The sequence below is a fragment of the Taeniopygia guttata genome, chromosome 2, assembly GCF_048771995.1.
Source record: "Taeniopygia guttata chromosome 2, bTaeGut7.mat, whole genome shotgun sequence".
Lineage (NCBI taxonomy): Eukaryota > Metazoa > Chordata > Aves > Passeriformes > Estrildidae > Taeniopygia > Taeniopygia guttata.
This window is the reverse complement of record NC_133026.1, coordinates 13,884,704-13,902,167: the sequence shown is the minus strand read 5'-3', so window position 1 is coordinate 13,902,167 and position 17,464 is coordinate 13,884,704. Positions and strand designations below refer to the sequence as shown.

At 37.1% G+C, this 17,464-nt stretch overlaps 1 protein-coding gene across 20 annotated transcripts in view; it reads right to left on the bottom strand.

Annotated features, from left to right (window-relative positions):
- The window catches only part of PARD3 (par-3 family cell polarity regulator), a 442,797-nt gene that overhangs the window by 177,602 nt on the left and 247,731 nt on the right, over nucleotides 1-17,464 (bottom strand). For 16 of the 20 annotated variants that reach the window (XM_030264342.4, XM_030264359.4, XM_072925341.1 and 13 more), the window contains 2 exons: nucleotides 16,011-16,139; nucleotides 12,091-12,129 (listed from right to left, as the gene is read on the bottom strand). In XM_030264342.4, coding sequence (XP_030120202.3) covers nucleotides 12,091-12,129; nucleotides 16,011-16,139 — 168 coding nt within the window. The remainder of the gene's footprint in view (nucleotides 1-12,090; nucleotides 12,130-16,010; nucleotides 16,140-17,464) is intronic. The other 4 variants (XM_030264347.4, XM_030264360.4, XM_030264355.4 and 1 more) reach the window with 1 other exon arrangement.

Here is a 17,464-nt window from a genome sequence, read left to right as displayed (position 1 = left end):
TACAGCTGAGATCTGCAACAGCACATCTCTCTGCTATTGCTAGGCTTATAATCAAATCCAGCTCTGAGTGCCAATTTTCCTGTTTTTCCCAGCTCCTCCCTTCACATCTGTCCTCTTACCAACCTCTCTGGATCTTTGCTGTCCTCAATACCCAGTCCTAGCCTGGCTGGGAAACTCCCAGGTTTTAAGCACCCCAAATTACAGTCACAGCCTGCCACAGCTGCCAGCAAGGAGCTGCTCAGTGCCAACCTTTCCATGCATACAAAAGCCATACAAGCACAAATGACCATCCTCACGCTTCACCTCCTGCCGGATTCAGGGTGGCAACAGGCTGGGACCAGAGACCTTGCAGTGTCCCCACAAAGCAGCGACACTCTTGGGGCAGCAGCATGAGCACAACACCCAGGAATGAAAAAGGCCATGCCCAGAGGAGCAGTGCTCGTGTCCAAGAGATTTCTGCCAGAGGGAATGGGAGGGACAGGCTGTTCATCAGCCCTATCTCTTACAGCAGAGGCTGTTAACTTGATTCTAATCCTCTTTCAAATCTAACAAAGCAGTTATAACCACTTTTGGTTAAAACTTTACCAATTAAAGAAAAAAAGTCATGCCCTTAAAGGCAATTCTCTGCTTGTGAACCCAACTGTGCTAGGGATTTTTTCACCCACATAAAGGAGAAGGAGAACATACAGCAGAAAGTGCACACTAATGTCCAGCATCAGCAGTTCTTCTCTGGAAGAATTAATCTGGCCAAATTTTCATAATCTCAGCAACACATCACCTCTGTTTCTGACACTGATTTTATACCAACTTTTCCCACATCACTGATCTACATGCAAAGCTCACTCATATGAGTGAGAAGACGTATGAGAGAAGTTAACACGTGCCTGCTGAGCTGTCCCTGTTTCTTAAGATTTCAGGAAATGCTAACACAGCCCATGGCAAAGATAGATGTGAAAGCCATGTGGAGTACAGCAGACTGAGATGATCAATTTGGGCATAAGCATGCTAGTTGTGTCACCACTGACCTAGAAATGCAGTGCAAAAATGTCACATGGGAAGGCAGTCAGACTGCTGAGAGAGCCGCAACAGCTGAGGGAAGAAAAACAGGAACTCCATCTTTTCCCACTTGGTTAAAAGCGTAAACCTTCATGTGTTCAACAGCCCTTCCCTTTACACTAGACTCCTTTTGCTTATAACTAAGCACAATGGTTCATCAAAAAAACCCAATAAACCCTCAAAAAATGAAAAAAATTAACACCTATCAACATGCCATAGCTAGGCAGGCTTGCTTATGATTCCCACTATTCAAACATATATCTTGGCCACACGAAACAGAATGACCAATGCTAGCTGTGAGGAATGGAAAGGTGTATTGTGACTACTGAAAAACACTCTATCTAAAAGGTGTTTCCCAAATTATGGGAAAATTACTACCCTAATTTTCCTGCTTGGCTCACAGAAGCACTAGCTTCAGCATACATGTGAATCCACATTTTGTCAAGCGGCTGCAGAATAAAACAATCTGAGACAGATGCATGTTACATTATAGCTTCTGTAACACTGATCATTTTCATATTCCTTAATAAATAGTAGCAGGAATAAATCTTGTGAGCCAAAAGAGAGGTAAAGCCAAGGTATGTATGGCTTATCCAGGAAAGCAGATATGCTTATTGAATTTTTCTTTATTACTGTTAACATAAATTTAGAATCAATTTCCCTCTTCCTCCAGTATTTTCTAATCTTAAAACAATCCACCAAAACTTCAGACAAAGCAGTCTCCCAGGCCTGTCAGGTGCATTTCTATATGAGAAAGGGTCAATTGGAGTGAGCACCTCACAAGAATCCCCAAAGACTTGGCTAATGGACTCTACCCTACTTCTCTTCAGTGAGACCAAAGAGCTGCATTATCAGTTCAGCACTGGTTTTAATGTGAGGCTTATGCTTGCTTGTTTCCTGCAATCTTGAATAAGGAAATAAGGCAATATAAGGCTACAGACACCTGAGTGTGCAGCTGAAATGTGAGGCCAATACCTGGAACAAACTACATTGTAGGAGCCGCACATGAGCAAGCAGATCATGCTCATGAAAAAATGAGAAACAGCAGCCTCAGCACTGGATAAGAAGTGCTGAAAGCATGAGAAAATTGCTCAAATCACTTAAGGAAGAAAATTACCATTACAAGGCTATGGCTAAATTTCTTGAGGGACTTCATAGGGTATCTACAGTTTTTCCCACCTAAGAACACTTTACCACCATATCTGTATCTGGAATTTTAGGGACATAAGAAGCCTTTTGCCCTCCAGACTCTGTGTGACACCTGCCAGTATAATATGCTTGAATGTAGAGTAAGAAAACAACAAAAAAGGTAGAACAAATGTGAAAAATGTGGCTTTCAATAAAAATTTAACTATTAACTTTCAAGAGCTATGGATATGAAAGTAGCTAATTTAACATTTGTGCCAGATCACGGTATCAAAGAAGGTCTTACTATGTATGATATATTGAATGTAACTTCATAATACAAAGTACCATATAGTGACATAGAACCTCTAAGCATGTCCTAAAGGAGCCTGTCACGGAGAATGACTGTGAGAAGGAAGATTTTTAGCCTGCTACCATAATATTTTGAACCAAAGTTGTAAAGATGAAAACAAAACAAAAAAAACCCAGCAAAATCTCATAATGACTGAATCCTTTGTTCTCCAAAGCCCTTTAGAGTACAGAAACATTACATGTACAGCATTTCTCCCCAATCAATATAAAAACAGCTATTATAAAAAAGTAAAATTTGCACTGAAATTGTGTTGAACATTAAATATTTAAATGTAACAAATCATAGAAATCCCCTAATATGTCCAAGAGACAGCATTAAAATGTACAAAAAATCTAAAATGCAGCATTAAAAATTTCAGCTGAGAACACATCACTTCTTAATTGCAGTAGCTTCCATTTGATCTTGATACTCTCTAAATTAACAGCTTCGCTATGTCAATCAAACACCTCAACGCTATTTTTATGATTAGTTGATCTGTAGGAGAAATTTATCCCGTCATGTATTTTGACAGGCCAGGAGTAAACATGCAAGCAAAATTATGTACTGTGAACCCTGAACAACAAAATTCAACTCCCTTAAGATTTTTCACACACTATGTCCAAAACAATTAACAGCAGAACAATATTCTGTTCAGACACAGGCTGCTGAGGAAAAGGTCATCTGAAATGACTTCAGTTGGATGAATGAAGCTGCTCAAGTATGTAATTTATAATAAAAATTTGATCAGTGATAAAATATGTAGGTGACTTTTTTGGCTTCAAAATCATATTTAGCATCAATTTATGCTAAACAACATTTGAGATAAGTTTTTCACTTTTTATATACAACATAAATATATTGTAAATTTAAAGATAAAATTCCTGATTAGGGCAAACTTACGGCAGTGTTTTGATATATACAGAGATTTTAAAAAGCCATAAGATAAATGGAGGGGAATTGTTTTTCTCTTCCACATAACATTCTCTTCTATGTAAGTTCTGATCTGATCATAAAACCAGATTTAATTTTATAAACAATATTAGAATAGATTTCAACAGTTAAGAATGCCATTAGTTTTCTCATCATACTCCTAACAGCATTTCCTCTTTATCATTGTATCACAGAATTACAGAATATGTTGACTTGGAAGGGACCTCAAAGATCATCAAGTCAAACTCCTGGCCCAGGACACCCCAAGAGTCACACCCTGTGCCTGAGAGCATTGTCCAAATGCTTCTGGAACTCTGCCAGGCTGGTGCTGTGATAACTTCTCTGGAGAGCCTAAACCTCCCTTAACACAACTTCAGGCCATTCCCTTAGGTCCTGTCACAGATCACCACAGAGAAGAGATCAGTGTCTGCCCCTCCTCTTCCCCTCAGGAGGATGTTGAAGACCACAATGAGGTCTCCCCTCAGTCTCCTCCAGGCTGAACAGACAAAGTGACCTCAGCTGCTTCTCACACAGCTTTCCCTCAAGGCCCTTCACTATTCTTGTTGCTCTCCTTAGGACACTCTCTAATAGCTTCAGAATTTTCTTATCCTGCAGTGCCCAGAACTTCACACAATTTCCAAGGTGAGGCCACACCAGTGAGGAGCAGAACGAGACAATCACCTCTCTCGACCAGCTGGGGGTTCATGTTTTACACACCATTGCTTGGGACTTCCTCCCTCTGCAGGGCCTCAGCAGGGTTCAGCTGGTGAGTAAGCAGCATGAGATGGGTGAAAACAGAAACTGAACAGCAAAAAAAACCTTCCTCCCACCTAACAGGGGAAGCAATTTTCAGTCAAGTTAGGACAGGTTTCCTAAGTGACTAGCTGCTGCTACAAGTCTGGCAGCATTCTCTCCAGTGAAGTGCATTCTCTTGCAAGCTTAGACCTGCTGCCTTCTCAGCAGTTATTCAGTCACTGAAACTTTTCTGCACATTACTTTGTGACTATGTATACAAAAATGTGCTCCTGTTCCCCTTCACAGAGCAATCAATAAAGCTCTGCATCTCCAGTTATACATGTGAACACATGTATGTAAAAACTTTTACAAGGCTCTTGAATGCACACATATATGCATGTACACACACAACACACCCTTATATGTGGGTATATATATACACCACAATGATGACATTCATATGACTAATTAACTATAGCACAAACACTACCTAATAACTTGAATGACCCCATTCACTATTCAATTTACCTGTCTCAAGTTCTGTTGTGTCCAGCCTTCTAACATTACAGTCCTGTTAGCCACTGTTTAAATACTATTTTGTTAATCTATCAACCTTTTGTCTCAAAAACGTGTCTTCTCTCTTTACAATTTATCCAGATGGAAAACCTGAAGTTCTCAAAATATGAGTTTGGTGGCTATAAGAGCTTTGTAGGAAGTGTAGGCTGTAAAACTACTGGAAATTTCAAAATTCCAAGTTTAGTCATTGGGTTCCAATAATAGGGAATTACAACCTAACACCTTTTTCCAAGATATTTTCAGTCTTTAGAAGATTTTAATACAGCATCCATTATTTAATTATTTCTGATAAGGTACCCACAATACTAAGGAATCATAAGCCCTATAGTTTGGGAAACCAATAAAACTTGTCTCTGTATAATTGTAACAAAACAGAACGCAGCAGGAGAGGAGATTTCACTTAGCTATTGTGCAAAGACAATCTTAACAGCAGGGGCAACTCAAATTGTTTTGTCCTTCAAGTTAAGTGGGTGACACTGCTGTCTTATGCCAACCTCTAAACTGAGGTACACAAAAAAAATGATGACTCACTCTCATCCTGTGCCATCACATGTACAAATGTAGAACACATTAAACAAACACCCCTAAGGAAAAAAAAACAGCTTATCTGGTCAACAACTTTTGTGGGGGTGATGTTTAGTACTTATAAAAATGTAACATATTACTGCTGGAGGTACTGAAAATAGAGCAATGTAGGTGGCCTGAAACACAACTCCCCAAGAGCTGAGGAATCTCCTTGGGAGGAGTAATGGAGAGCTGGTGCATCCCACCATGGGGAGGCATTAAAGAAAAATATAACTAGAGCAACTCCATCACCAGAGAAAATCCTGCCTACTGATCCAGTAGTGGCATGCACACTCCAACCCAGTTTTCTCCTGAAATACAAGACCATTTATCTTTTCTCTTATTTTTTTTTTTTAATCAAACGGTTGTGTTGCATTATAGGTTTTGAGGACCTAAATTACTACTTACCTGATTATAAAATTGTACAGGGCTCAAGCCAACTAAACAACCAGAATTCTTATGCTTGCTTTATTTTTCTAACTCTTCTTAGACTAAGAATTTTAATATCTGTCATATGTTAGATAAACACTAATGAATCTTATTTGCTCATATACAGAGACTCATTATTCATATTAGTGAAGTTAATATGTCACATCTGGCAAAGATTGCATCCATTCAAATCAAACAGCAGCTGCTAGATATCAAAAACTAGATCTGAATTCTGAGATTTTATGGGAAATGTGCTCTGCTTTAATCTTAATCCCATCAAGGAAGAGTTTTTTGTGTATTAGATATGGATTAATTTTAGTAAGTATTTATAGGCAAAAATGCTAGTTCATGAAAGTACTGCAAAACAGCCCCACTGCATTTCCTGTTATGTCCATTTTAAGGATTTAATTTAATATCAAAAAAGATGTTCCACATGCAAAAATAACTTCAGTTTAAAGGTTTGGATGGATTAAGATATGATTTAGGAAAAAATTAAATGCTTTTCCAGAGCACAAAAATTCTAGCATGTGATTTTCATTTAGAATGGAAATCAAAGCTCTGCAAAAGCCCATGTGTAAGTACATCCACATGTTTGTTACTTCTCCCTGTAACAAGTCCATTGCTTGTCTATTCTTACATTACTCTCCCTAATGCCAACACTCTGATCTGGGCTGTCATAGAAACTGGGTTAATAAAATGAGATTCCACATTTCAAAAAATGATCACACAATTAAAATTACATTCTCAGAACTTCTCACAGGCACTACTAGTCTGTTGCAGGTACCACAATGACTATACTTTATTTAGGCCAACATACTACGTTCAAAACTGCTGCTCTATTCAAACTTTGTGTTCCTACTGTATGTCCTGAAACAAAAACATGTGATTGTAATGCTAACCCCGTTTCTGTACACTTTGCTTACCCTAGAGAAGTGAAAACCAAGGGATTAGGTACACAGTAGGTGTCTGTTCTGCCAAAGAAGCCTATAAAACTACAGCTCTCTGCACTTTCCCTTCTTCAAGAAAAACTTCAATGCCCAACACACTAATGACAGAGATCCCTAAAAATCCTTATACTTCTCTCACTGGCCTATTGGATTTACAAGACCTGAAAGACTAAAGACTAAAGAAAGAGATAGTGCCTGGAAAAGATAGACAAGAAAAACAAGCTGAAAAAGAAAGACTGCCTTTGTAGAAATCCGTGGCAGGAAACACACTCCCCATGAAGTAATGCCAGTATGGAGCACCTCAGAAGGATCTGTGTCTCACTTTTATTTCTGCTGCAAACTTTCAGGCAACCATGGCAAACCATTTCATCTCACTATTTTTCCTGCATCTAGTATCAAGGGAGAATCAACACCAAGAGTCTAATGGCAATGATGCAATAAAACCAGGTTTGCTCCAAATCAACAAGTTTGTACACATGGGTGTGGCTTCTGGATGACTGCAGAGTTGGTACTAAAACAACTCTGTCGCAGTGGAGGGACACTTATGTTGTCTTAAATTAAACTGGGAATTTTTCAGTAAGTGTCTTCAATGCCAGTGTTCAGAAGGCAGCCACAGCCTCCCTATGGTACTGCACAAAGCCAGTTTAAGTGTGCCACACCATATCCCAGGTAAATCACCAGCTGCCAACAGTCAAAACTGAGCCTGAGGGTCAGTACTAAGTACTGCATTATGCAGAAGCTTATGTGGCTTATCACTGAATGTTCCAGGAAATTCAGACTGGTCAAAAAGCATTCATGATCAGAGCCACTTAACTGTTATATTAATTATTCACTAGGAATTAATGTCTTATCTCAAGTCATAAATGTGCCAGAACATGCTATTTAATACTACAATATCTCCTATGAAAAAAGATTGAAATCACAACAGTAGCTTGCAAAAATCACACATTCACTACCTATTTCTTTAATATGGGCAGTAATCTAAAACTTGATTAAAATTATTAGCTGAAACCACTCAAAATTGCACTAAAAATGCTTTTAAACATTGTAATCACCCTTGTGCCTCATACCATTAGAAGGTAAAAAGGTACAATAATATATATGCATTCCTACAGCATTCCTAAGCACCATGGAGGAAATAACAGCATCAGCTCCCTCTTTCAATAAAATCATTCTGTAGCTATTGATAACAACACTGCTGGTGGTCTAGTCTGACATTAGTCCATCTATGATCTTGGCTCAATGTTCAGACATTTGGATCACCAAGCTGAAGTTCTATATAGGTGCTAAAGAGGAAGTGGTGGGAAATTATTACAGCTTTTAAAAAATATCTCTGGATGCATCCCCAGTGACTATCAGGTACTTGAAGCAATACAAACAATTCTGAGCAAAAGACAAACACACATGCACTCAGAATACATCCTCTTAAAGCTCAACACTGACTGTGATTTTTTTCCACAAGAATTTTCTATCTAATAATCAATACAAATAATGTGTTTCTAGGCATTTTGCTAGTATTTGCTAGTATTGCCTCTCATACTCACAATATGAGAACTTATGAACAAAAAGCATACAAAAGTAACTATTCATTAGTTCTGACAAAATGCCTCTGACCAATATCACCCCTTTCCTACAGGCAATGAATTCTTGCATAAAAACGGTAGCTAGCTAATTTACTCAGAATCACACACAGAAGAATATGGCAAGAACTTCAACTGGATCAGAAAAAACACAGTGATCAAAATGAAATTTAGATAATAACTGGAATATCAAATGTTTGAGTTCAGAAGAAAACACAAAGCAATCCCATTTGCAACTTCTACCAATGCTGCTCATCATTTATATATTGTTCCAACACACCAACCACTCTTGTTATGCTACTGTTATGAATCCTGTACTCACTTAAATTCATAACATTCTGCTCACTTACAGCAATTTGACAGAAAAACAAATGAGAAGAGAAAACTGAAGCTTTTCCATGCTGCTGAGTGCAACAATCATTCTAACTCTGAATCTCTTCTTATCAAGAGACAACACTCCTTAGAAAATACTTACTCATATGATAATTATTATTTTTCTAGCATTATGCTTAACAGGAAAGTTAACTTGCTGGTTCTGAATTCAGAAAACTAAGAGTGAATGACAATTGTAAAAACAAAATATTCCTGAAACACTATCAACCTTCAAAGAGTATGAGGAAAAAATTAATTGGCAGATGTTTTACATAGCATAATTAACAGTTCATTTCAATGCACTGTAACAGGATTAAGATAATTATGCTTAAAAACAGAAATGTAATAATGATAAATTACTATTTTTTTCATATTACAGGCAATCTCCTACATTCCAAATAATCACCCTGTTTAGCAATAGGTGCATCTGTAACACACTGTAATCAGCTATACAAATGGCAAAAACTCATGGCTGGGTGGAACAACCTTACAACCAAGATAAAGGAGATTTCCTCGTTTCATGAGGAAGCAGAGCGATGGTTCTGTCCATAAGCAAAGGAAAAAGTAAAAACACCAGTTCTGTTTTCACCAGGGCACAGCTACTGGATAGAGGCTGAAGCTGCATCAGCAATTTGCATTTCTTATGTAAAACTGGAGAGCAGATCTTAAATTGCGTGAGCCTCTCAAATAACAAAACCTTCTTATATTGAAGTTTAAGACTGAGAATCTACATTCTGTGATGGTGCATAAGAAACCTGAATTCATATGCTTTCTTATATGGGTTATAAAGAATAACTCTGTCAAGGATTTCAGGCCACAAATTAGGAAAAAAAAATACCTTCAAGATTTTCTTTTGTTACCTCTCTGAGGACTAACTACTGCATCCAAGTGCCACAATATTCATGCAAACCATTTAAAAGTAACAGTTACATGAAGGTAACCTCTGAGTAAAGAATTATAAGTTTGGCTTGATATTTTGTGATTTTATTTCAGGCCTTTTACTTTCAAGGGAGTTTTTTTCCATATCTTTTTTTTTTTTTTTTTTAATTTCAAAGGTGCATTTTCCTTCTATTTCTCCACAAAGACATAACAACAACTACAAAAAAAAAAACCTCACAACCACTTTGCCTTTAAATGAAAAACAGACTTGCATTCCACCTCTCTCATTTCTGTAGCTTCACTGCCTTCATCATGCTCTTTTGTTGGTTTTGGTTTTTTCTGCTTTGCTTTCAACTATCAAGTCCTTGACACTTGGAGACTAAAACCTCACTGCTAACAGCACAAAGATCAGAGCAGGCACAGAAACAGAAATTGTGATATTAGAAATCTCAAAGACCTGAAAAATAGACAGAGGAGAAATAAATAGGTATTGAAGAAGGACCAAGGAGAATAAAGGAAAGCAAAGGCAAGTACTTTCAAAAATAATAATAAAGAATGTGGGACTGTATTATTAATGTGCAGCTCAGGAAAATTAGTTATGTAAAATTGAAGTATCACACTTATCCAAAGCTAAGTAGATTGGAAAAAGGGACATAAATGCAAAAGCATTGTGCATTACAAATACCCACCAAAACCTTTCACATTTAGTCTCTTTTTTTATTCACATACTGGAGTCGGTAAATATAAAGAGAGCTGGTGTTACTACCATCCATCACAGTTGTTCTGAGCCTTTAAATAAATAACAAAAATTCCCAATGCATAAAGAATGAAAAACACAAGACATTAGGCAAATTTTTTGTATTGATCAAGTTTCTAGCTTCATTCTCTTAGTAACCATATGTTACTCAGTCTTCATATGTTTTCCAATTCACTTCCATATTTTCAAGATTTGCTAAGGCTTTCTAGCTGATTTTTTTTTTTTTCAGAAATCTCTAACTACTTATACACCCCCTGTCCCTCCTGCAATCTCCTAATTAACAAGCATTTTTTACACCACATCTAAAGAGAGCAAATAGGAGATACCTATTTTATTTTGTTTTTCCTTAGATGAAGTTGTTGGCTCTAAGAATGCCAAAGAAGGGGTTTCACCAAGGAATTTGCTACAAAACATTAACTTTGCAACAGATGAGCAATTGATTTCTATAAACACCTTATAGGCAATCTGCGTTATCTTAATGAGCTTTCGGGGTGGAATTTAACTCCTAAAACCAGGATACTTTTATTAGGCTGCACCCACAAATTATGGTATTCCATTCTCAATGGTATTCAATTACAGATAGAAATATTATCCTGGGCTTTGATGTTTGATCTCCTTACCTATCAGCAGTACATGGTAAGAAACTATCAAGATAAAAATATACATCCTCTAATGAGATGCAGTAAAGAGATACCGCAAGGCGTGTCTGAAGCAGTGATACACCCACAGTTTTGCAGAGCACTTAAGCAGATAATTTTCAGAGAGGACACTAAAATCCAGAAGGATAGAAGTGAATATTGCCAACATTTAACTCAAATTTCCATTTTTACAGTTACATTCCATTGTCCTGAAAAATTAATACTATCAACCAACATACCCTTGATTATCTTCACTGAGTTGGCTCTTACGTATCTTTACCTAGTCCTGACTTTCTTTTTATTCCAGACACCATCTTACCATTGCTGTTAAGAGCATTCTGAATTATCTAGACAAGCTCTTTTTGTTTTTCAGCAGCCTAACTCATTTCAAATTCCAACATGAATCTTCTCAATTTCTCCATAACCGAATTTATTATTTAATTTTAAAATAGGTACCTAACTGAATGGAGTTTCTAGAAGTATGTTTTTAACTAAGATCCAGTATATCTTTCAGGTAATATATTATTGTTATATTCTCTGTTGTTATTTCATAAAGTACACTTTTTAATTTAGACAAACTTGTTAGATGTGTTAGTGTATTGTATATTGGACTGATCATGTTCCACTGACTAAAATGAGATATATTAACATTACACAACCTCAATCTAGAGCCTCACTGGAATATCACCTGTTGCAGCCCTCAAAAGGTTAAACTTAATACTACTTCCATATAGTTTCTTAAAAATAGCTAACAATGGTTTGCTATGAGGATACAATTAAGACTTAAATCATAGTTGACTACTTTCTGTGTTTGTATCTCAGATTTCTATCGTGTAATCATGATTTAAACAATTAGCTTCAATGTGTAACCCAAGCTAAAGTCTAGTCTTATCATTTAGCTTTCAGCCTTTGGCTGTATATAAGAGATGTAATTTCAAATAGCACTTGAACATATGTAGTAAGAGAATTGTGTATGATTTTCAAACAGTATTTGAAATTACATTAAAAATGCATTTAAAATGTAAAGCTACAGAGAGCCATCTACAGTATATAAGGTGAAAGAAGGATCTGTAAAACTTTGATTGAGAAGTGCCATATCAGTTTAAAAACATTTGGGAGTCTTCCCATATGGAAAAGACAAAGCTCTTACCGTTTCCTTTGGAATTTGTGACTGGCTTTGTTCTGCATTCTAAAGGAAGTAAAAAAAATAAATAAGAACACAACTACATACGACACATACTATCTAACAGCAAGGGGATAAACAAAGACTTTAATTCTGAAGTAAAGTGGTAATAAAAAATGAAGGATGTTCGTCACACCCCTGACTGAAATTTGTCTAAACAATCACTACATGAGAAGTGAACAAAAATAATTCCAGGATCATTATGGCATATGCACCTGATTCTACCTGGCTGTGAGGGTGGTGACTGTCTGGCCCAGGAAGAACCACAACTGCTTGCACCATTTTCTGACTGGTGGAACGTTCTCATTCAGGGAAGTTCCCCCTGGCTTTTCCCTTCTACTTTGAAGTTTTCTGAGAATGACCTCAGCAGTCCAGATGAACCCTTCTAAATATTTTAAACAAGTACCTATTTTTTAAAAAAACTCATTAGCAAGGGATTCCCCTTTTGAGCATGTTTGGATGAACTAGAACTGCAGCTCTGCAAACCCCAGGACAGGAGGATGTATTCAGCTCACCAGAGAAGGGACCCTCTTGTACTTTTTACTCCTCACCTGTGTCTCAGGGCACATAAGGCAAACACACATCATTGGAAAATGTATCCCACAAGCAATTCTGGAAACACATATAAAGAACTATGGCTCTTCCAAGCCCACACCCACCTATATTAAAACCCATTTGCGAACTCAGGAGACACCTTAATGCTGACTGATCACTTTTGGGCTAACCAGCTATTTCTTTCCATTTTGCTGGGCCCTAATGAAATGCTAGGGTTTACTGGACATTTTTGGTTTAGGCTGTTTTGCAGGAGAATCAAATGATAAAGCACAAAAATGCAGTGGCAAAGCAGTAACACATTTTTACATAATAGATTCAACCTGAAGCCAACAACAAGTAAGGAAAAAAAAAATTAAGACAGCTACAAGGAAAATGTAAAGGTCCCACATGTACCAATGGGCACCCTAAGCCTAATAAGAATACCCTAAGAATAATAATTCTTAAGGTACTGGAGACTAATGTTGCCAGCCAGTTATCTGCTGGCACTGAAAATATAGCTCAAAAATGAAATAACCTAAGTCAATCCTTCAGAGGATTCACACAGTCAGTAGCAGCTCTAAGCAAATGCTTCACAAGTTATGTGAGGTAACCACAGTGCTCCAGGAACTCTACTTAACCAGAATAATCCTCAGCCCTTTTGTACAAAGAGGGGCAGGGAGGGAAGGCTGTTAAGAGATAATGTGTCTCTAGCTCACATCAGTGTGGACAAGCCCTAATACATTACCTATCTGGCATCAGGTAACTGTGGAAGCAATAAAATGCCCAGTATGCTGGAGAAACATGGTCATTCTTCCTGATCTCACTAATTACAAAACCTGACTTCTGCCAACTTGATTTTATTCCCTGCTTCCACATTTCCTCACTTTTATCTTGCTCTGCTGCACTGGATCATCACACACATACCTGACCTGATCCACACAAGTTTCAGAGATCCCATACCAACCTTAACAGGCTCAGCTTAACAATCCCCTGAGTTTCAGCTAAAATTACACATTTTCATAATAACAGCAATGTTAAACTCCTTAACTTTCCTGAAGGTTATTATCTTCATTTTACTTAAAATGAAACCCTAATTTTAATTTTTTTTCAAAAGTCATTCAAGCCATAACCCAAAACATAAAACATAAAATCCAAACACCTGTTTTATTGAGGTTACTATCCATACAAATGTTGGCAAATATAAAGTGGTTTTAATAATGAGTGTTTACAGTAAGCAACAGCAAATCCTGCCCTTAATAAGATGGATAACATCAAATAACATGATTTTCTACATATAGTTGCTGAGACACATCTCATACAGTTAATACTTTAAAGCACACAAATGTAGAAAATATAAGAGAAATAGGGGATGGATGCAAAGACAATTGTTCCTAAGTGGCCAGAGAATATCAGCATGCGAAAAAGATGAATGGACATGATTTCAGCTCATTCTCCTCCCTCCTGCAAAATTAATGTCCTTTCTTTTTTCCTTAGCTTTTTTGTTTGGTTGGGGTTTTTTTCTTTTTTTTAAATTTGTTTTGGGTTTTTTTCAATAAGCCAGTAAAAGTCAGTGAGAGGAGCTGGTTGAAAAGACTTGCTTTATTTTTTTAAGGATTATTTCTTACCAGAGAAGAAAGAACAGCCTTTATGATGACTTTTAGTTCAACACCTTCCCCAGCAATTCTGCCCCTGCTCTTTGACAGCAGTCAGCAGTGCATACCTAAGAGTTGCTCATGTCAAAATGCAAACAAACAAATCCTTATGCAACAGAGGATCATCACACACATGTACTGTCAGATCCTCACAATACCACTTGTTCAGCTGGAGCTGCAGAAGAACACACCAGTTCTGATCTAATCTCATTTCAAAGTGCAAAGCCCACCTGCTTCCTGACACAGCCACAGCAAGGTCTGGCTTCCCTATGCTGGACTTTGCCAAAGTAGTTGACAGGGTATTACCTGAGCCACAGCAGGGAGGCTGCTGAGCTTGAACTCCTTCAAAGGGGCTGACTTGCTGTTATTTTAAAACTAGATAATGTATTGCCATTAAATCTCTGCATTACTTATACCATATATTTGTTTACAATTATTTAAACAAAATCTCATGTCAAAATATGCATTAAAACTTCCTAATTTTACCGCAGAAATAATATACACAAAATTAAGGTATTTTCTTACTTCTATGTTTATTTAGAAATCTCAAAAAGCATTTTCATTCACCTTTATGAAAGATAGCAGTGCCACGAAAAGTGTACCACAGGAACTTATAAACAGATTGCTTTCACTGTTACAGTGATAAGGAAGGGCGTAATAGGATTTCAAATTTTTATTTCTCTTCACTTTATGACAGCTTTCACTTCAGCACTTGAAGGCATGTTCCAAGAATTTTAAGGTAAAAGTTGGTTCATTTTCAACCTTCCCTGACACTTTGACTTCCTAGGTTTAATGGCAGTTTTGAAAAGTAAAAAGCTAATGTTTCATATCTTGAAATGGCTAAACAAAAATTCATTTTCTTTGCACTCAAAATAACACAAATCCAATAGAAAAATGAAGTTATTAATTCATCATACTTATATTTGTCTATCTTCTCACAATAATGCAGCCAAGTAAGTTATTTTAGAGTTGTATATAGCTACAATAATACAAATAATAAATAACTTCAGCAGTTTAATTGAGTACAGAACAAAGTGCTACCATTCAGAATCTACCTTTTCATAACAAAAGCTATCTTGAGTAATTATCAGAGAAATATCAATATACACTAGCAAGTGGAGCAGGTACAGTACGAAACATCATTTTATTCCTATTTAATGTAAATTCCTTAGAAACATCTTCTGAATTGCCTGCTAAATTAATAACTGCAGGGTTTCCATTCCATAGAGATTGCATTTATATTCAAAAAAGGCTACTACTTCTTATATTTTCCACTTTTTGATAAAAAAGTATTTACATATCCTATTTTGGCATAATAGTATATGTTTGAGAAGATATTAGTGAGCAGGTTGTGGGACAAATGGCAGGCTTTCAAACATAGATTTGTCCTTATGAAAGATATGAAATAATCTACTTGTCTGCATGCATCCAAATAAAGTCTATGCAATAGCTTCTCCTATAATAAACATTTTCACCCAAAATAAAGCTCTCACTTATACATTATCAACAAATACTTAATTCCAATAGCAGATCTTAAAGAAAATAAAAAACATGCATGTAAAATGTTCTAAATAAAGCAAAATAGCTTTTTTCCTTTTTCTTATATTGAGTCTTGGCCACGCATGTTTACTAACAGGAGACAAGATTAAATCAGTTGCTCATACTCATCTAAATCTCTTAGCTGCTCTCTATTTTACGCACCAGTTCCCTTGGATGGAATGTTTCTTCCTGTCGAAAAATCAAAAGGGCAACGGTTCCTCCCATCTTGGTACTTCGCAGCAAGGACACAACTTCTTCTTGAGTTTTGCCTGTTAAATCAACTCCATTTACCTGTAACAAAGGAAATGTTAGATATCAGGAAGACTCCAAAACAGAGAAACCAGCAGACACTTGCAGCAAAAAGTCTTGTGAATCATAATATGGGACAGTATTAAAAAACGCTCATTGGAGCTATCTGCTTATTAGCTCACATTACAGCTTTCATTTAATAGAACTAATTAAATGGCCATCCTTGCCATATAAGTACAAACAACAAGCCGACACCCCCTCCTTTTCAGCAGCTATGGTATAGTCCAGCACACTCTAAACCAACTAATCCCATTTACCAGTATTTCTTACAAGAACCTCTGCATAAACATCTTTCAGCAAAATCAATGTATGATCCCAAACTGGTCCAGTTTCCACATGTCTTGGTGTTATATACACCTTCAAAATATATTTAGCACAGCAAACTGTGACAAAAGTAGAAAGAAATTGTTTCCCTGTATAACCTTGGGGTTGCTACTTTTGCCTCTGTTCAGTTGTCCAATTCCTTGGCCTCCACATCCTACTGATCAGGACAGGCAGGTCTGGAATACATGCAGCATTTCCCACTGGACGAGCTAACTTCAGTAAGGGAGAAGCCAGAGAAAGATCAAATAATCTCAGGCTTGCCTTCTCAGAAACATCTTTTTCCTTCCCCTCATACAAGAGCACAGCTCACACAGTTGAGATGCCATAGCTGTCATCTTAAATGCTTCTCAGTCCCCTTCTACCCAAGTCATCTGGGTTACCTTGAATTACAGTAATTACAGCGGGCTCTCCTCCAGCAACAATTCAAGCTGACTTGGCCAATTTTGCAGTAAAGTGAAGTTAGAGCCCTGAGAGGCAGTTTCAGACTCAGCTGGACCTCCGGTGTTATTTGGCTTAGGGACAGTAATGAAGAGCTGTGGGTGATAACGCATCACTCCAGCTAGATTTGCAGAAAGCTCTCTGCAGTGCACCTATCTAAGAGAAATTTAGTTCCCTTGAGGACATCCTTACTTCAGGAGGGAAGTGGCCTTGACTCTCAGTAGGACTCCTCTCCTCTTATGTCTCTTTCAGTTAATTCACTAAACCTTTCAGGGTATTGCCTCCTATCCTTGGCAACATCTTCAATAATTTCTAGTCTGTCAGTCCATGCTGATTTAATTCTACTTACTAAGTAACAATTGCTTTGCTTCAATATATTCCTTAACAGCAATGCAAGACTCTGACACTATATTCACATAAGGACATGTAAAATTATATTTTTGTAGTATGTTTAGGTCCAGCTCTTCAAACAGTTATGTACTGAAAATGCCCAGCAACTTGATGTCTAAAAAAAAAAAGCCAAAAAAAAGAAAAATAGGGAAAAA